We start from the raw sequence: 21,204 nt of genomic DNA, 5'->3' as shown, positions 1-21,204 counted from the left end.
TGTTTCCAGTGCCTCTCCTGCTCTCTGCCTGCGTGTGGCATTAGGGACATGCATGTGAAAACTGAGGACAAGAGGCGCTGTCCTTTGTTCCAACTTCTGTTTCCTCCAGGGTCGGCAGCCGCCTTCACAGATCCCATTCTTTATTTTGCTATTTTCTGCTGTGAGAAATAGAAAGTTGGTGGTCCATTTTCAGAATAGCCTTAAATGGGATGCAAGACTCAGTCATAGCCATTTTAACCATAGCCCTCCCCTTTGCCAGCCCCGGTTTTAGAATCAGGCAGTGGTGTGGATCGTAACCCTGAGCTCCTCCTGCCAGGGCAGGAGTGGTGCTGCCGTAGGGTCCAGCCGCCCAGCTGTGCTGGCTGGCCAGGTTCGTGGTGCACCTTAGGCAGGAGTGAAGTCTGCCGGCTGAGCTGCTTCCACGCACACGTTTGATTGCCTGCAGCACCAGGTACTTCTAACACTTCTGAAAACCTGGAGGCCTGGACACTCATGTGTTTCAGAGTCCATCCCAAGGAGCTTCTCCTGAGTGGAAAGGCAAGTGGGGTCCACGCAGGTGGGCTGCTGTGTTACTTAGTGAGGAGAGATGAGGGCTTGGCCATAAGCAGAGAGACCCCCACAAACCTCAAGTCAAGCTGGAATGATGCGCTCACTCTGGGGCCTCGGGCCGTTGCTGGAAGCTGTGGCCCAACCTGGCTGTCACCGTGAGGTCTTGAGATGGCAGCCCCTCCTGTCTGTCCCCTTGGACCTGCTTGGTGTGGAGTGGCAGCAGTTCTGCCCCCATTAGCTATTAACAGACAATGGGAATCTCTGCCCCACACCCAGCCCCGATCGATTCCCAGTCCTCTACTGCTGACCTCAGACACCTCACTGCCCCCATTGCCCTGGCCACCAACCCCTGACCCCTTCACCTTCAGAAGTCAGTGTCCCTCCCCTGCCCAGGCTATCTTCCCATTCTGTGCCACAGGCTGCCCCTCACTCTCATTTTCTTCTGATCCAGGGCTGGAGGAGGGAGGCCAGGCACTTGCTTAAGGTCCCCAGCACCCACTCCATGCCTCAGTTGGCCCTCAGGACTGTGCGAGCGTCTGAAGGCATTTGGGCACCTTCCATGCCCCAAAGACCCTATGTTGCATTCCCAACATCCTCAGATGTGGGGATAAGACCAGGCAGCTCCAGGCTCCAGGGAGCTGAGCATCACACTCCGGCAGGGCCCACCCGGCACGTGGTCAGCCTCTGTGTTTTCCTGGAGAGGGGCCGGCATGACAGGAGCAGGTTGGAGAGCACACCGGCTTGACGGAAGCGAGCAGAGAGAGTGGGAAACTCTGGATTTGGCAGAGGACAAGGAAATGCTGGGAAATCCTAATTGGCATTGTCTCCACATCGGCCAGACATCAGGACTAAGACTGGAACAGGTCCAGAGAGAGTGGACTTCAGGAAGCCGTGAGCAGAGCTGGGCACTCTGGAGCCCACAGCCTTGCTGCTGCCCCACTCCCATCAGCCACAGGGTCGGTGTCATCTGGTGACAGCCCCAACCTAGGACACAGAACCACCCTGGTGACAGCCCCCGCCTGGGACAATACCATCCTGGGAGACCTGGGGCACGGCCCCACTTGGGACACAGAACGGTCCCTGCAATCTCCCATCTCGGATGTCCACCCTTCCAGGAGGCCAAGGCACATGGACATTGTCCCCTGCCTGCCCCTACCCCAGATTTCGCTTTCCCTGTCAACTGGAGGAAAGAGTCAGCTGTGTTTCAGTTGCATTTTCTTCTTTTTCCTGAGAGAAGAATTTGTTGCCAAAAATACCCTTGAACTGCTTCCTTGAGAGGGTGCCAGAGTGTGGTCACTTACTGTACTGTTACATCCCTCCAGCAACAAGGGAAGGTGCTGGAGTCCCAGGCCCTCTTGGGATGCTGAAGTTACTGAGTACCTGGACGTCCTCCCAGGCACAGGCCTGGCTCAGAAGCATACAGAAAGGGAGGGAGGGAGGGAGCAAGGAAGGGAGGAGGGGGAAGAGGAGAGGGGAGAGGAAGGGAGGGAGGGGTTGAGTTGGGCAGGATAGGGAGTCTGCCCACAGCATGGGAGCCAGGACCAGGGTGTCCAGGTACAGCCTCTCTGCAGGTGAGCTCTGAGTTCTTGGCAACACTGCTCAGGTGAGTCCAGCTTCCCAGCAAAAGCAGACTGGAAATTCAGGCCCACCCTGCCCCATGGCTGGCCCAGCAGAGGTAGGAAGGCAGCTAGGGGCCATACCAGGGCCTCCTATCCAGGTGCTATCCTGGTTTGCAGGCCAGGAGCTCAGTCCAATGCGTCTGGGCTCTGCTCTGCAGATGACCTGGGACATTGGCACCATGGAAATGGGTGCTGAGCCCCAGAAGACCCGCTGGCCACATGAGCAGAAGCCTCTGGAGCGAGGAAGGGGTGGTGGGGACCAGAAGCTGAGGGTCTTGTTTGTTTCATGAGAATATCTGTTAGTGAAGGAAGCAGGTCAGCTTAGCATGATCTGAATTCTCAAAGCCCAGGGACTAAGAGAAGTGGTGTCAGGGAGGAGGGGCAGCTGTAAATGGTGTGACCAAGGCCTAATCTGCACACTAAATAAATTTTAAATTAACCACATAAATATGATAAAACCCATTTAAAAATTAAAACTACTTCCTCCCCATCTATAATTACCTTTTCTAGGGTGTCTTCCAGGCTTGGATTCTTACAGTAAGAGGAGGATTTTGTGCCCGAGCAGTTGGGTTCACGACCTTCCGGTCAGTGTGAATGGTGTCAGATGCACAGGGTCTGTCTCAGCTTCCAGGCCACAACACGCTCGCTTTGACAGTCCTTGGGTGAATAGTTTTTCCTCTCTTCTAGGTCAGCTCCTTAAGAATTCTCCCAGGGGAACGAAGGACCTTGGTGAATCTGGTGGATCTGTGGGGTGTTTCTGAGAAGGACTACACGGTACGGCTAGTCCCTGGCAGGCAGGATCCCCCAACATTAACCCCTCAGAGCATCCCAGGTCAACAAGTGTGTCAATTAGCACTCAAAGGTCCTCTCGTCCCGAATGGCCATGGACGTCTGGCCTGGATCCTGACCCGGGACCCACACTACCTGGTTTCCAAGCATATGGGTTCCCTAGCTGCCTCCTCTCATTAATTCCTGGCTCTGCCCCTCTGTGAACATTTCAGTGTGATTCCAGTCCTTTGCGGTGTTGGAGACTGTAATGGTTAATTTGAATTGCCAACTTGGTTGGATTAAGAGATGCTGAAGATTAAGAGGTTTCTGTGTCTGCCAGTCAGGGTGTGTCTAGAATGACTGACATGTGGGACAGAGGACTGAAGAGGAGACCCTCCCTAAATGTGGGCAGCACCACCCAATAAGTTGGAGGCTTGGATGGAATAAAAGTTGGAAGAACAAGGAAGCAGCAGCAGATGAAGGCTCGAATCTTCTTGAACAGGTTTTTGATTGCTGCTGTGATCACCTGAGAACATCAGACTGTCCCTCCTTCACACTTCCAAAGTGGACTCTGTCAGGGATTCTCCAGGGAATTTCCAGAAGCCTTCAGTCTCAGAGTTGGGTAGCACTGTTGATCCCTCTTGCTCTGAGGCTTCAGCATCTTGGACTACACAGCTTCTGGTTCCTTCAGCTCTCCAGTCTGCAGATGGCCATTGTGAACTATCAGCTTTTGGTTGTGTAAGACAACCTAGTAAACTCCCTTTTGATAATTATATTTCCGGTTGGTTTTCTGTTCCTTAGAGAATCCTGACTAACACAGAGACTCAAGTGTGACCAGGTTTTGCAAATTTCAAATACATTCCTTCTGTTCATCTTCGTTCTTTATAAGCAATTTGGGATTTGCTTCGTTCCTCAGGGGTGTAGCTGAGCTCTCCTTGTCTCCTGACCTCAGCCTGACCTCTCTGCCCATCCCAAGGTTCTAAGGTCCTAAGGTTCCAAGTGCTAGCCCTGCAGGCTGCTTTCCTCACCCTGACACCTTTGAGGCTAGGCCGCTACTTTTCCTCCGCACCATGGAACAAGAACTAACTGACTCCACCACCAGGGGTTTTGAGGGCAATCCTCCTCCTCCTCCCCTGTCCTGCAGTAAACTAGTGGTTTATTTGGCCCTCCTTGTCTTGAGGGCAAGACCTTGTTTCCTACTGGATCCCAGTACAGACCTCCATCCTGTGTCCCTGAGAGCCCAGGACCAGCTCCGAGTGCTGCTCAGGGCCAACCTCTGCTTGCAGGAGACCTGGTGGCACCAGTGGCTCAGAGCCAAGGGGCACTGTGGGATGCAGATGTCGCCAAGGCTCATCCATCGTGTGGTGAACGGTCAGCAACTGACGTGTGGGCTTTTTAATGGAAATAAGTATTTTGAGCCCCTTTTCCTCCCAAAAGCTGAATTTATTTGAAGCAGTTTGAGATTTACTTTGAACTACACTTTATATGAACTAAGAACCAAGCTGCATTCCTGACTGTGGTGCCTGGAGCCCTGCGTGAAGGGCAGGTGGACACAGACACAAGCGCCCCAGCTCAGGGTCCAGTTAAGGACAAGGAAGGGGGGTGGCTGCTAAGGGTCCATGGACTTGCTCTGTACCACGCACTCTAGTGCTGCGCCCGATGTCATGTTGCTAAGTGCTGTGGCCGGGGCAGCTCAGGGCATCCCCTGCTCACAGTCCAAGGCAATTCTAGTAAGCACAACGTCAAAGTCAGTACTGGGACAAACATGGAGTAAGGCTGGGCCTGGACATGTATTATCTGAATAATCAAAACTAGGCCTTGGCATTAATGTTCTGAAGTATATCAGCAGAAACTACAATGTCAAACTTCCAGACCTAGCCCAGGATAAAAAAGATTCTTGCTTAAAACTATGAGAAACAAGCTCACCTGTCTGAGAAACACAGGAACAGCAAAAAGTGAGGGTCTTCTAAGATCTGGTGCCTGATGGTCAGGGACCCCCAGGTTGGTCACGACCGGAGTTTGGCTGAGTACTGTGGGATGCACAAGCATCTAGGTTTTACTGTCTCTCACCAGGTTATTTAAAGAAATATACCTTTAGTTGTCCCCCCTCCCTTTGTTCTCTGTGGCGGGAAAGTTCCCTTGGGCTGAGTGCCTTTTGTACCTACAGTTCACTTCCATTTGTCAGGTGACCCTTCCTTTTCCCTTCCTGTGTGTCAAGGGGCTGTGAATTTCCACACTTCGTTTTACATGCCTGTAACTTTCCATCCTACTGTACCCTCTTCCTACATCCCACGTCATTTTACATTTAATGCTAGATACCATGTTGTGAAAATGGACCACTGGATATTCTATTTCTCACAATGGAAAAGCCAAAATGCAAAGTGGAGCACGGGCTGGACCCTGGAGGTCCGGGTGGGAACCAGCCTTCGCACCATCCACTGGGCCCCAGCCTGTGCAGCTTTCTAGGATGAATTGCCCGGCGTCTCCCTCAGCCTTCGGAGCTGTCTCCAGGAGGGACTGCAGGAGCCTCTTGGGACGGCCTGGTCTGCGCCTGCTGGCTGTTGAGGGCCAGGGCTTCTGCTTGTCTGATTTTTCCAGGCCTACCATCAGACTGAGGAGCGCAGCACCGAGAGCAGGGAGGCTGGTCTGTGAAGAGCGACGGAGGCGTCGCCGAGGCCCAGGGTCTGACAGGTGCAGCCAGCAGTGCATGTGTCTGAATGCACAGAGGCAGAGAAGCTCTACATGTCCACTGCTGTCCCCTTCATCCTGAGGTCTCACTCTTCTGCCGACATCCTCCACCCTTGGAGGATCTCACAAACCATCTGAATCCCCCTCCCCTATGAGGCTGAGGCAGGAGGCCAGAGGCCCTGGAGCCAGCCCAGGCCTGAGCCAAACCCTGGGCCGCCTGGCAGGTGTCTACCTGGCGTCTCCTGATCACTGTGCTTGTTCGGCTGTCTCTGACCAACAACAGGGTCAAGGAAATTATTTATTATAATAGAATTCTTCTGAATATGTCATGTAGATTTTCTTAGCTAAGAAATTTTAAGGTACCAGATGTATTTTAGGTAGTGATTCTCACTCCATCTTCTACTGCTTAGGTGTAGTTTCCCAAAAGTCAACACTTACGAACAATTCTGGATTAAAATAAATCATCTTTCAAAACCTCAGAGAACTTTTAAACTTCCAGTGTACAACAAGCTCATCAACCCCCATGTCTGCCAGCCATGAGGACAGGAGGAGAGCCAGACGGAGACAGGAGGCCTCACTCTCCTCTCACCAGGCTGCCCCCCAGTCAGTCTGAGCCTGGCTGATGCTGACTCAGACTCACAGTCACTGATTCATGCTGAAATGATGAACACAATTCCGTACGGCTCAGAGTCCCCATCCGAGTCTTAATTCATACAAAAGTGAACAAGTGCCTTGTCCACTAATTCTGAACCACAAGCCTTGGATAAATGGATATGCAATGCTTTGAATGCTGTTTTACCTTAACCAATTCTCTAATCGTGACATGTGAAAAGTCCTGCCTAGCTCTACAGGAAGGACCACCAGCAGCTGCCCTGGGCATTCCTGCCCTTTGTTTCAGGAGAAAATTGTTCTGGTCAGATAAAGCTGTGGAGAGGGGAAAGCATTGAATGACTAGAACTTTCCATGACTGATTCTAGAGCCAACTGAAAAAATATTAATGGAAATCTGCTACCTAAGCAACAATTTAAAATATTTTGGAGTTGTCCAATTTAAAAAAAAAAAAGTGATTCAAGGATTGACAGGAAGGGATGAGGAGGGCCTGAAGGAAGGCAGGAGTTAAATGGGGAATGGCCTAAAGGGAGGCAGGGAGGGAGGAGGGACCAGAGAGAGGAGAGAGGGGGAGGGAGGAAGAGAGAGGAGGGAGGGGGAGGAGGAAAGCAGGGTGAAAGAGGGAGGGTGGAGGAGGGAGCAAGAGAGGGGAGGAGGGAGGGGGAGGAGGAGGGAGGGGTGGGAGAGGAGAAGGGGGCCGGTGGCAGCACCAAGGAGTACACTGGGCTGGGGAGATGAGCTGAGGCTCTTCCTCCTTCTTCCTTTAGCTCATCTTCCTCCGTAGCTGGGACCCAGCAGCTGCACCACTAAACCATTCAAGATCCGGAAGCAATGGCCCTTGGTGTGGGAGGAGGTTGTGATCTTCTTTGTTACTCTATCCTTTGTCCAGAGCTCTCCACAGGCTCCCCTGGGCTCTTCCCCAGGCCAGGCACCATAGCAACTGTCATGTGACCCCACAACAGTTCAGCAGGGCTGCTGGCTGAGCCAGCTCCTCTCAGAAGGCATCAGGGCCAGCTGAGATGGACCCAGCCTGGCTGAAATCCCCGCGTGCCTGGGAGAAAGCATATCAGGATCACAGGAAAAAGGTAGGGCAGTGACCCAGTGAGCCACTTGGGCAGGCTGCCTCAGAACCCAGGGGTGAAACCCAAGGTAGACTCAGGGTGGGGGTCTGGAGCGCCACTTCCCAGAAGTGCTCATCACGTACGTGGCCATTTGTGACCTTCACTCCAGGAAATAGTTGTCTTGCGCCATCTGTTAGGAGCATCCAATCTCCAGCTATGCATTGTTTCTAAAGTACCTAATCTTCTCCCAAAGACTGGAGAATGAGAAGTCACAGGGTGGGGACGGTCTTGGCACAGTTGCCAGCAAAGCCGAAAAGGGGACAGTTGGGGTGAGGACCACAGTGGCTGCAGGACCCAAGGGCCCAGAGAGAGAATGGAGGTGGGGAGCTGGCAGGGCTGTACCCACAGCCATAGGAAAAGGGAACGGGGCAGCACGTGTCTTGGGCCAGGTGCCAAAGGCCCCCCTGAGTGAGGAGGAACATGGGTGGGTGGGGCAGGGTGAGGAGCCCAGGGCTGGAAGCAGATGGAGAGAAACCAGTGGGGTAAAAACACCCCCCTTTTGACTGTGAAGAGCGGCCTTGCTGCCTGGCTGAGAGTCCCTGACACACAGTGCCAGCCCCTAGTGAGACCCCCAGGGCCATCTCTAGGACCATGCCCCTGTCTCCATCCTGGATCCCAGCAGGCCTAGGCCCTAGAGCCTGGGCTGCTCTTCCTGTCCTCCCAACCTGGCAATCAGGTGGACGTGCCCCCAGGGGTCACCTCTGTCCTGCTCGCTGATTGTTAGCAATGCCTCCTCCCCGCTGTGTTCTCTGGCCTTCCCCCTCTGAGGGCTTACTAATACACCTACATAAAAGGAAGACCATTAAAGAAGAAATCAATGAAGGTGAGAAAAAAATCTTCCATTTATCTTATTCTTAATCTAGCAGATGAAACTGTTCAAAATAATAGTAGCAATAATGGATTGGATTATTTATGAACATCAACAGTCTAAATGCTCCAGCTAAAAGACAGATTGTCAGAGTGTGTTGTCCCCCCCCAAAAAAAAAACCACCTTGACTATAAAAATATAGAGATTAAAAGTAAATAGATAGACAGGGCTAGGGTTATGGCTCAGTGATAGAGCACTCGCCTAGCATATGTGAAGTACTGGGTTCAATTCTCAACACCGCATATAAATTAAAAAAAAATTAAATAAAGGCATGTGTCCATCTATAACCAAAAAAAAAATTTTTTAAAAGTGAATCAATATGGGAGAGATCTAAAATGGCAGTCTAGAGGGAGGCTGCATTCCTTGTCGCTCCATATCTCAGGTTTCAAGCAGAGGATATCGGTTTCTCTATAAGGCAGTCTTTGCTGCTTTTTGGTCCCTTGCTGTTTACCCCATTTGTCCACCTCAATCACCTGCAGTCTGCCAGCATATCGACTACTTTTTGAGTGCAGCCTGCTGCCTATCATGCGCCATTTGCCCATTTGCCTGCCTCTTGCCTGCCTTTCACCTACTCATCACCCACTGTCTGAGGTCCACCTGCTGATCATTCATCAGTAGCCTGCAGACCAACTGCAGACCGGCAGCAGAACACCAGCTGCCTGCTATTGCCTGGAAATCCACTGACACAGTACCCACAGGTTTGGTTACATGTGGCTGCTGCCATTTTGAGACAACTGCCAGGACGTGCAGGACCCCTGACTGGACTGACCGCACCCTGCAACCAGGACCCCTCAACCAGACTGATTGCATCCCACCTCCAAGACCCCTAACTGACTACACCCACACCCCAAGCTGCAACTCCCCATTTGCCAGCACATTTGGAAGCCAGTGTGGCCATCTTGGATTATCCCGGAAGCAGAAGTTTCCATCTTTAGGTGGGGCAAATTCCATCCTGAGACACCTGCTGGAGACTGGAAGCTTATTGTCAGGTACCTCTCATGCATCAGGCTACTGAAGACTGAGAGGTTTGAATAATAAATGACTGTGATAGTGTAGATTTTTTTTTCTTTTTTTAATCTCCTTTTTGAGAATTTTAAAGTTTTTATTTCTTTACTATTAGTACTCTCTTTTCCTTTTATTTACCTGTTTCCTCAGTCTCTTTCTCCCTTTTCTCAGGCTAACAACCAACTTCTTTTGATTACACTTTCACTCTTCCTACAATCAAGAACTTCTATATACTCTTCTTATCCCATTAACAGTTACATCTTACACCCCTCTCCATCCTCTTTGTCCCCCATTAGAAACTGCAGACCTTATTGCAAGTCTATTTGTTATACTGTAATAATAATTGAACTCATTCTCTCTGTTTATTATGACAATATTGTTAATGTCTTCATAGGGGCTATTTGGTTTTGGGTTGCATACTGTCTGTACTGGGCACTGCTAATATTGATCTCCCACTTAAAGAAGAGGTTTTGAAAACCTATAGTACCACTATAAGCCTATAGGGGGGAACTGCAATACCCCAGATCTGCACTGCTAGAGGGGAAGATACATGAACAACATGAAAAAACAAGGGAAGAAAATGATCCAAACAAACCTAGATTCTATATTAATACAAATCCAGTGACAGCATGGTAGAAAAAATGTCAGAAAAGGAGTTCAGAATATACATAATTAAAATGATTCATGAAGCAAAAGATGAGATAAGAGAGCAAATGCAGGCAATGAATGATCACTCCAATAAACAGTTGAAAGAGCAACATCAGGAAGCAAAAGATCATTTCAACAAGGAGATAGAGATTCTCTATAAAGAAAGAAACAAACAAACAAATGGAAATCCTTGAAATGAAGGAAACAATAAACCAAAAAAAAAAAAAAAAAAAAAAAAAAACTCAATGGAAAACATCACCAACAGACTAGAACACTTGGAAGACAGAACCTCAGACGATGAAGACAAAATATTTAATCTTCAAAATGAAGTTGATCAAACAGAGAAGAATGTAAGAAATCGTGAACGAAAACTTCAAGAACTATGGGACATCATGAAAAGGCCAAATTTAAGAATTATCGGGATTGAGGAAGGCACAGAGATACAAACCAAAGGAATGAACAACCTATTCAATGAAATAATATCAGAAAATTTCCCAAGCCTGAAGAATGAAATGGAAAATCAAATACAAGAGGCTTACAGAACACCAAATGCACAAAATCACAACAGATCCCCACCAAGGCACATTATAAAGAGAATGCCTAGCATACAAAATAAAGATAGGATTTTGAAGGTTGTGAGAGAAAAGCATCAGATTACATATAGGGGGAAACCAATATGGATATCAGCAGATTTCTCAGCCCAGACCCTAAAAGCTAGAAAGGCCTGGAACAACATATTTCAAGCTCTGAAAGAATGTGATTGCCCACCAAGAATCCTATACCCAGCAAAACTAACCTTCAGAATTGAAGACAAAATAAAATCCTTCCATGATCAACAAAAGTTAAAAGAATTTACAAATAGAAAGTCTGTGCCACAGAATGTTCTCAGCAAAATATTCCATGAGGAGGAAAAAGAAAAACAACAATGTAGGTCAGCAAAGAGAGGAACTACCTTAAAGGAATATCCACTCAAAGGAGAAACCAAGCCAAGTTAAAAACCAAAAATAAGCCCAAATGACTGGGAATACAAATCATATCTCAATAATAACCCTGAACGTTAATGGCCTAAACTCATCAATCAAAAGACATAACTGGCAGATTTGATTAAAAAACAAGACCCAACAACTTGCTGCCTTCAAGAGACTCAGCTCATAGAAAAAGACATCCACAGACTAAAGGTGAAAGGATGGGGAAAAACCTACCACGCACATGGACTCAGTTAAAAATTGGGGGTTTCCATCCTCATATCAGATAAAGTGGACTTCAAGCCAAAGTTAGTCAGAAGGGATAAAGAAGGGCATTTCATACTGCTTAAGGGAACCATAAATCAGGAAGACATAATGATAGTAAATATTTATGCCCCAAACAATGGTGCTGCTTCCTTGTACATCAAACAAATCCTTCTCAATTCGAGGAATCAAATAGACCACAACACAATAATTCTGGGTGACTTTAACACATTGCTGTCACCACTGGATATATCTTCCAAACAAAAACTAAACAAAGAAACCATAGAACTCAATAACACAATCAATAACTTAGACTTAACAGACATATATAGGATATCCCATTCCATTTTCTTCTCAGAAGCACATGGAACCGTCTCAAAAATAGACCATATGTTATGCCACAAAGCAACCCTCAGTGAATGCAAAAAAGTAGAGATATTATCTTGTATTCTATCAGATCATAATGGAATGAAATTCGAAATCAATGACAAAATAAAAACAAGAAATTACTCCAACACCTGGAGACTAAATAATATACTATTGAATGAAGCATGAATAACAGAAAACATCAGGGAGGAGATAAAAAAAATTCTTAGAGGTAAATGAGAATGACGATTCAACATATGAAAATCTCTGGGACACTATGAAAGCAGTACTAAGAGGAAAATTCATTGCATGGAGCACATTCAAGAAAAGAATAAAATGTCAACAACTAAATGACCTAACATTGCAGACCGAAGTCCGAGTAAAAGAAGAACAGACAACACCAAAAGTAGTAGAAGACAGGAAATAATTAAAATCAGAACTGAAATCAATGAAATTGAAACAAAAGAAACAATTCAAAAAATTGACAAAACAAAAAGTTGGTTCTTTGAAAAAGTAAACAAAATAGACAAACGCTTAGCCACACTAACAAAGAGAGAGAAAACTCAGATTACTAAAATTCATGATGAAAAAGGAAGTATCACAACAGACACTACTGAAATACATAAACATAATGAGAAACTAGTTTGAAAATCTATACTCCAAAAAAATAGAAAATATTGAAGATATCGACAAATTTCTAGAGACATATGATCCTCCCAAACTGAACCAGGAGGACATACACAATTTAAACGGATCAATATCAAGCAATGAAATAGAAGAAGCCATCAAATGCCTACCATCCAAGAAAAGCCCAGGACCAGACGGATTCTCAGCTGAGTTCTACAAGACCCTCAAAAAAGAACTCATTCCAATACTTCTCAAAGTATTCCAGGAAATAGAAAAGGAGGCAACCCTTCAAAACTCATTTTATGAACCTAGTATCACTTTGATATGAAAACCAGACAAAGACACATCAAGGAAAAAAAATTTAGACCAATATCTCTGATGAATGTAGATGTGAAAATCCTTCACAAAATTCTGGCAAATCACATACAAAAACATATTAAGAAGATAGTGCACCATGATGAAGTAGGGTTCATCCTGGGAATGCAAGGTTGGTTCAACATCTGGAAATCAATAAATGTAATTCATCACATCAATAGACTTAAGGTTAAGAATCATATGATTGTTTCAATAGACACAGAGAAAGCATTTGACAAAATACAACACCCCTTCAAGCTCAAAACACTAGAAAAACTAGGGATAGTAGGAACATACCTCAACATTGTAAAAGCTATTTATGCTAAGCCCATGGCCAACATCATTCTTAATGGAGAAAAACTGAAAGCATTCCCTTTAAAAACTGGAACAAGACAAGGAGGCCCTCTTTCACCACTTCTATTCAACATTGTCCTTGAAATACTAGCCAGAGCAATTAGACAGACCAAAGAAATTAAAGGGATACAAATAGTTAAAGAAGAACTCAAGTTGTCACTATTTGCCAGTGACATGATTCTATATTTGGAGAATCCAAAAAACTCCACCAGAAAACTTCTATATCTAATAAATGAATTCAGCAAAATAGAAGGATATAAAATCAACATGCATAAATCTAAAGTATTTTATTCATAAGCAATGAAACATCTGAAAGGGAAATGAGGAAAACAACTCCGTTCACAATAGCCTCAAAAAAAAAAAAAAAAAAAAAAAACCCTGGGAATCAATGTAACCAAAGAGGTGAAAGATCTCTACAATGAAAACTACAGAATATTAAAGAAAGAAATTGAAGAAAACCTTAGAAGATGGAAAGATCTCCCGTGTTCTTGGATAGGCAGAATTAATATCAAAATGGCCATACTTCCAAAGACACTATACAGATTTAATGCAATTCCAATTAAAATCCCAATGACATTCCTCATAGAACTAGAGAAAGCAATCATGAAATTCATCTGGAGAACAAAAGACCCAGAATAGCCAAAGCAATCCTGAGCAGGAAGAGTGATGCAGGAGGTATCACAATACCAGAACTTAAACTCTATTATAGAGCAATAGTAACAAAAATGGCATGGTATTGGCACCAAAATAGACGGGTATACCAATGGTACAGGATAGAAGACATGGAGACAAACCCACATAGGTACATTCACCTCATACTAGACAAAGGTGCCAAAAACATACAATAGAGAAAAGAGCCTCTTCAACAAATGGTGCTGGCAAAACTGGAAATCCATATGCAATAAAATGAAATTAAATCCTGATCTCTCACCCTGTACAAAACTCAACTCAAAATGAATCAAGGATCTAGGAATTAGGCCTGAGACCCTTCACCAAATAGAAGAAAAAGTAGGCCTGAGCCTCCACCACGTTGGCTTAGGACCAGCTTTCCTTAATAAGACCCCAATAGCGCTAGAAATAAAAGCAAGAATCAATAAATGGGATAGATTCAAACTAAAAAGCTTTTTATCCACAAAGAAAACAATCAATAATGTGAAAAGAGAGCCCACAGAGTGGGAGAAAATCATTTCCACACACACTTCAGACAGAGCACTAATCTCCAAAGTTTATAAAGAATTTGATCAACTTTACACCCAAAAATACAAAGAACCTAATCAATAAATGGGTTAAGGAACTGGGCAGACACTTCACAGAAGGAGATATATAGGTGATCAACAAATACATGAAAAGTGCTCGTCATCCTTATTAGTTAGGGAAATGCAAATTAAAATTTCCCTAAGATTTTATCTAACTCCAATTAGAATGGCTATTATGAAGAACACAAGCAATAATAAGTTTTGGTGTGGATGTGGGGGAAAAGGTACACTCATACATTGCTGGTGGGATTGCAAATTGGTGCAGCCACTCTGGAAAGCAGTATGGAGATTCCTCAGAAAACTTGGAATGGACCCACCATTTGACCCAGATACCCCACTCCTCAGTTTATACCCAAAGGGCTTAAAATCAGTATACTACAGCAATGCAGCCACATCAAAGTTCATAGCAGCTCAATTCACAATAGCTAGATTGTGGAACCAACCTAGATGCCCTTCAATTGATGAATGGATAAAGAAACTGTGGTATATATTCACAATGGAATATTACTCAGCCTTAAAGAAGAATAAAATTATGGCATTTGCTGGTAAATGGATAAAGTTGGAAAATATCATGTTAAGTCAAATAGACCAAGCCCAAAAAACCAAAGGCCAAATGTTTTCTCTGATAAGTGGATGACTTAAGTGTGGCAGGGGGGAAAAGAAGAATGAAGGAACTTTGGATGTTGTAGAGGAAAATGAGGTGGAATGGGGTGGGGAAGGAAGGATAGTAGAATGAGACAGACAGTATTACCCTATGTACATGTATGATTACATGAATGTTGTAAATTTACATTGTGTACAACCATATAAATGAAAAGTTGTACCCCATTTGTGTACAACGAATCAAAATGGAGTCTGTAAAAAAAAATAGAGAAAATATACAATGTTAACACTAATCCCAAGAAAGCAAGAGTAGGTATTAATTTTTGGCAGAGCAAACTTCAAAGAAAGGAAAGTTATCAGGATAAAGAAGGATAGTACATAATGATAATAGATTAATTCTCTAATCTTTGACACGGAGTGTCACGCCTCTTGAGGCAAAGACTAGTAAAATCACAAGAAGAAATAGATGAATCCACTATCTTTGTTGGAGGCTTCAACACCCTGTCAGAAATGGACAATTACAGGAGATAGAAAATCAGTAAGAACATATTCATATTCAATAACATCATCAATCAACTGGATTGACATCTACAGACTACTCCATTCAACAAAAGTATAATACATGTCCTTCTCAAGCTCGTGTGAAATGCTACATTCTAGGCCCAAAACACATCATAACACATTAACAGAATAAAAATCACAAAAAGTCTGCTCCTAGTACACAGTGTAAGAAAACTAGAAAACAATTACAGAAAGATAACAGGAAAGTCCCAAACACTGGACATGAAAAATTACACTTCTAAATAACACATGGATAAAGAAAGAAATCTCAAGAGAAATTTTAAAATATTTTGAGCAAAACAAAAACAAAAACACAACTTCTCAAAATTTGTTGTATGCAGTGAGAACAGTGCTTAGGAGAAATTTTAGTTTCTTAGAAAGAACAAAGACCTAAACTCAATAATCTAAGTTTTCACCCTAGGAAACTAGAAAAAGAAGAACACATTTAAACCAAAGTTAGAAAAAGTAAAGAAAGAATAAAAATAAATCAATCTGAAAACAGGAAATCAATTTGAAAAAAAAAAAAAAGTGAGAGAACCTGGCTCTTTGAAAGCTAATTCTCTGAAAATATCTCTAGGCAGGCAAAGAAAAAACAAGAAGACACAAATTACATCAGAAATAAAACAGGAAACATCATGCAGATCTCATGGGCATTGAAAGGATAGTAAAGGAACACTGCAAACAATTCTGTGCTTACAAGTTTAATAACCTAGAGGAAATGAACCAGTTCCTTCAAGGATACAGTCTATCAAAAATCACACCCAGTAATCCCAGTAGCTTGGGAGGCTGAAGCAGTAGGGTCATCAGTTCAAAGCCAGTCTCAGCAAAAAACGAGGCACTAAGCAACTCAGTGAGACTCTGTCTCTAAATAAAATACAAAATAGGGCTGGGGATGTGGCTCAGAGGTGGAGTGTCCCTGAGTTCAATCCTCAGTACTAAAAAAAAAAAAAAGAAAAAAAATTGCACAAAAAATTAGCCAATCTGAATGGACCTATATCTATTAAAGAAATTGAGTCAATAATTAATAAACTTCCAAAACAGAAAGCTCTGGGCCCAGAATATTTGCTGGTAAATTCTATCAGATATTTAAGGAAGAAATTATCTAATTACTGAGAATCTCTTTCAGAGGATAGAAGCAGAGGGAATTCTTTTTAATTCATTCTATGGGACCAGAATTACCTTATAACCCAAATTAGACAAAGATATACAAGAACACTACAGATTAACATCTCTCATGAATATAGATGCAAAAATTCTCAAAACATATTAGCAAATTGGATCCTGTATCATATAAAAAGAATTTTACAATATGACCAAGTGGAACTTATCCCAGGTATGCAAGGCTGGGTTATCATTCAAAAATCAATTAATGTAATATATCAACAGGCTAGAAAAAAAGAAAGATCACATGAGCCCAAGGTCGAGCTTCGGGTAGGGCTCAGTTCCTGGGCAGGGCCTCTTCCTCACTTACAGACTGCACCTCTTGGTGCATCTCTCTCCCTTCCTTGTCCTACAAAGCCACCCCCACAGACCTGAGTCCCATCCGGAAGATTCTCTGGGCACTGGATTGTCACAGTGCTCTCTGCCACTGGGCTGTACCCAGGTGTAACTTCCAGCCTGTCCTTTCAGACCTGCCATTTGTGGCTAGTGGAGCTTCCTGAAGAGAGCATCAACCCATAGGTCCTGGCAGGCAGTGCTCAATAAGAAGGATCTAGAATTCAAGGGGTGCCTTTACACATATCCCTGGTGACTTTAATCCATCACTTTAAAGTAAATTTCCCCTTGATTGTATGTTTTCTAAGGGAAATGGTACAAGGTTGCTTTCCAGCTGACCTCTGTGGAAGGCACTTATCCTGAGTGTGTTGCAGGAGAGCTCGACAGCTCAGTGCGGGCTTGAGCACTCGATCACCACGGGAAGGGCCTCTGCAACACTGCCAAGAACAGAAACGTCCAGCTCTTAGCACTCAGGGAGCCTTGTTCTGTACCCACTTGGTTCTCTGCTTACAAGGACAACACGGGTTCCTTCCTCAGGCTGCCCTCCTGGGCATCTTCACACTCCGGGTCAAGTCAGGAGCCTCAGCAGGGGTGTTCTGCCACAATCACCTTGGAACCCTTGGCACTGCAAGTAAGACTGTCCCCAGAGCTCATCTGCTGGAACTATGCCAGGATCTCACGACCTGCTCTGTGCTCTAGGTGCAGAATGCCCAGCCGCTGGTAGACACCTGCCCGCCGCCGACATTCAGCCACCTCCACCTGATGCTCAAGAGGCTGAAGGTATTGTGCCCAGTTTTCTCAGCAGAGCAGGCCGTGTCATCTGGAAACCCAGGTGCACGGGGAGGCCTGAGAACACACACATCACCAGGCCTGACCTGGTCCTGCCCCCGGGGGCTGGGTGGTGACTGTGCCAGGGTCTCCCAGGTGCTGATGTCCACCGTGAAGTCTTGGAGGTGGGGAGAGTCTCAGTGGCAATGCTTACGGGCAGCTCTAGAATGATTCATGAGCATGGTTCTTTTGAAGTGGACCACTTCGGGACCACTCAGGGCTCTCACTTCTTCATGTGAAGGCCGCCTGGGGAGTGAGCCTGTGAGGTTGCCCTCACAGGGATCCTCTACCTGCACCTGTGCCTAGTAAGCCCTTGGAAGTGGCTGGACAAGCAAGCTGAGGCTCCAGCCTTGAGCAAGCAGTAGGTCCATCAGTTTGAAACCCTAAAATGGGCAGGTCCTCCCTGTGGGCTCAACGTTCCCTCCTCCGGAAGAGTGCAAGCTCTCTTAGAATGTGAGGCGGCCTCATCAACAGGACTCCACAAGCCTGCTTTAGAGGGTGACCAGTGCTGCAGGGTGTGTCTGCACTGTGGCTGCTGCTCCACCCCAGCGTGTCCTCTCCGGTCACCCAGTGCAGGCACCTGCCTGCCACAGGGAGGCCTGGCGTCCTGGCTCAGTCTCCTCCAAGCTCCCTCTGCCCACAGCTGGAGGAGGAGAGGCTCTCTGCCATCGACCGGGAGAACTGCCTGCTTCTGAAGAAGGTGGCCTCTGTCATGAGGACCAGGCCGCTGACTGACAATGGAAGGGACTCCACACACAGGAGGTAATGGGCGTCCTACACGCACAGGGCTGACACCATCCAAGCCTGGGCTCCAGGGCAGGGGCGCGGGTGGAGTAGGGGATCTGACCTTGAGCACGGGACCTGTGAAGTGTGTCCTGCCCTTGTCCCCATAGAGGTTCTGACCAAGCCACTGGGGCTCTGGGCTCTGTGCCCAACCACAAGTGACTGCCCAGATGGGGGCCAGTCACCGAGAGGCACTTCACCTTGTGTGACCCAGCAAGGGAGGGACGTGGTGGTTCTGAAGCACAGTGAGGTGGCAGGGTGCACCTGGCTGTGCTCATGCAGTCCTTGGAGGTGTAAGTCTCCAGCAGCAGCCACCATGAGGTCCTGCGTGTCTGGGAGAGCAAAGTCTGTGGAGGGGTCCAGGTGGGAGTGTGACCACCTGCACTGCCTCCGAGGAGGTGGGGGGCAGGCTGGTCCCCCTAGGGGAACCACCCTGTGAGTGCCAGCCCATGAGCCCCAGGTCCCCAGCTGCCCACAGTCCTGGGGCAGCAGGCCAGTGGGTTGCTGCGCTTAGATGAAGGCCTTGGTGTCACAGCAGTGAAGATTCTGTTTTCAGAATGGCTTGAGCCTCCTAAAACCTTTAGCCTGTACCTGTCCCCAAAAAGCTCATGGAGTTTCCAGATTCATGATAAACTAAGCTACACCCTAGGCCCCTGAGGGTGTGCACGGAAGGTGCAGGAGGCACCTGGGAGAAGGATGCTGTGCAGAGGTCCACAGTCCTGTCTGTTGGGTTCCTCCAACGCCCACTTGAGGCCACTGCTTCTGAGCCTAACAATATCACGGAGGGGTCCCAGGAGGGCCCAGCCCCTCACATGAAATCTGCAGGGCAGACCTGGAGTTACTCTGCCTTGAGGATGGGTACCCTAAATCCTAGAACTGCTGCTTCCCTTAACCCTGTAACCCAATGTCCCAGGACAACAGAGGCCCCTTGTAGGGGGTGCAGGAAGAGCTCCTGAGAGTGAGCCTCCTGCCTGCCGCCTGGGTGTGGGCCCATGCACCTGCGACTGATGTCCACCCACAGAAGGAGCCATGGGTCCTTCTGGGCGAGTGGAGAGAAGGCAGGATGGGGAAGACGATGACCAGGAAGGCCAAAGGAAGATCCGGGGCCACAAGGCCTGTGGACTTGGTCCCTGCTAGTCCCATGCTGGGGATCCCTCTCTGGGGAACACTGGTGAGTTTCCTGTGTTGTAGGCCACCTCCTCATCCCCTGGTGGGACTGTGCAAAGGCCCCTGGCTCCTTCCAGCATTTGCTGTGTGGCTGCAGGCAGGGGCCGAGTACAGCAGCAGCAAGCGTCCAAGCCAGCATTCGCCCAGCCTTGAGGTGGCTGGTGTTGCCATGGTGGCACAGAATAGCCCTCAGCCTTGGCACGTCTCCATGGGATCAGAGCCTCAGGAACACACTGGCCACGCTGTTGGCATCGCTGTCTGCCGCCTGTGACGCTCTCACCTCCCCGTTGCCCTGCCTTGTTGTTGATGCCAGTGCTGAGCAGCCTTGGCTGCCTCAAGGGCACTGCGGATTGGCTGACCTGAGTAGATGTGCCCAGCCAGCTCGGCAGGCAAGAGCAGGGGTTCCTCCGAGAGGCACTTCACAGCCAACAATGGGACTTCCACTTCCGATTTGACTTTTATGTCTTTTTTGAGATATAATTAGCATTCAGTGAACATGCATTTCACATTTAAAGCATACAACCTGATAGGTTTGCACTTTCTGGAGTTTCCTGGGACTAGACCCAGTGAGGACCTGCATTGTCCTGCCTTCCACTCAGCACGATGCTGTTGAGTACAGCCCAGATCTCCCAGGTTGCTGTCCGGCACTTCTTGCATGGATGCATCACAGGGTCACCCACCAGCTATAGATGAGGGTGTGATTTGTTTCCAGTTTCGGCTATTACTAATAAGGCTACTGTTATTATTAATAGTAATAAGCTATTACTAATAAGCCTTACTAGTAAGGCTACTTTACTTATGTATACTGTATAATATATATACTGTATACAGTGTATGTGTGTGTGTATATATATATAAATATATATAGTATATATATATATAGTACTGGGGATTAAACCCAGAGGTGCTTTATCACTGTCCTTTTTTAAAATTCTATTTTGAGATGCTGTCTTGCTAAGTTGCTAAGACTGGCCTAGAACTTGTGATCCTCCTGTGTCAGCCCCCTGAGTTGCTGGGATTATAGGCTTGTGCCAATGTGCCTAGCTTGTTGAAAATTATTAAACAAACAACAAAAGCCAACCACTTAAAGTATCTGCAAATTGTCCTAAGGACCTAAAACATATGAAGAAACATCCATTCAAGAAAATGTGCTGTAACAGGATATGAACAACAGTCCAGAGCATCTGAACTGAAACGGCCCTTGGTTGGGCCCTTGCGGAGGAGGGCTTTTCTCCCAGGAGCAGCAGGAGTTCAGGAAGAACTGCTGCACAGGTCCAGAGGTACAGGTGCCCTTGCTCTGGGTACAGGTGCCCAGCCCTGTGTGTGGACCAGCAGCTTGTGGTGCTCCACCACCACAGAAAGCCCACTCCCCTGGACATGCTCCTGTGGCCGCGGTCCTGTGCTGGGAGTGGCAGACACAGGCTGCGCCCCACAGAGGGGAGCCAGAGGAGATTGACTCTGCCCTCACCCAGCTCAGGTATCTGATCTGCACTGTTGGGAGAGGCTGACCACCAGAAGACAGCTGCTGTCTCTTCCTGAGGAGCAGTTGCTTCGGCAGCACACAGTAAAGCAGCAAAGCTCAGTGGACTTGGAAACCAAAGACATCTGGATTTGGAAGAAGCAATACTGCCATTCACAGGTGGCGTGATCTTGCATACAGAAAATCCTGAGGAGTCCATTGAGAACTAGAACTAATACCCAAGTTCA

General features: G+C 46.6%; 1 protein-coding gene across 10 annotated transcripts in view; it reads left to right on the top strand.

Moving 5' to 3' along the window:
- The first annotated feature begins 7,219 nt into the window (after positions 1 to 7,219).
- The window catches only part of Cfap97d2 (CFAP97 domain containing 2), a 37,630-nt gene continuing 23,645 nt past the window's right edge, over positions 7,220 to 21,204 (top strand). For 7 of the 10 annotated variants that reach the window (XR_007108896.1, XM_047554587.1, XM_047554584.1 and 4 more), the window contains exons 1-3: positions 7,220 to 7,318; positions 17,419 to 17,499; positions 18,191 to 18,309. Coding sequence is in view for 8 of the 10 variants with exons in the window: in XM_047554587.1 (XP_047410543.1) it covers positions 7,253 to 7,318; positions 17,419 to 17,499; positions 18,191 to 18,309 (266 nt within the window). In the remaining 2 variants the exon portion in view is untranslated. Of the gene's footprint in view, positions 7,319 to 17,256; positions 17,351 to 17,418; positions 17,500 to 18,190; positions 18,310 to 19,243; positions 20,225 to 21,204 lie in introns of those variants that run through there. The other 3 variants (XR_007108897.1, XM_047554586.1, XM_047554585.1) reach the window with 3 other exon arrangements.

This window comes from Sciurus carolinensis, chromosome 5 (assembly GCF_902686445.1).
Source record: "Sciurus carolinensis chromosome 5, mSciCar1.2, whole genome shotgun sequence".
NCBI classification, from domain to species: Eukaryota; Metazoa; Chordata; class Mammalia; order Rodentia; family Sciuridae; genus Sciurus; species Sciurus carolinensis.
Note: the sequence above shows the minus strand (reverse complement) of the source record. Positions and strands in the feature narration are given on the sequence as shown.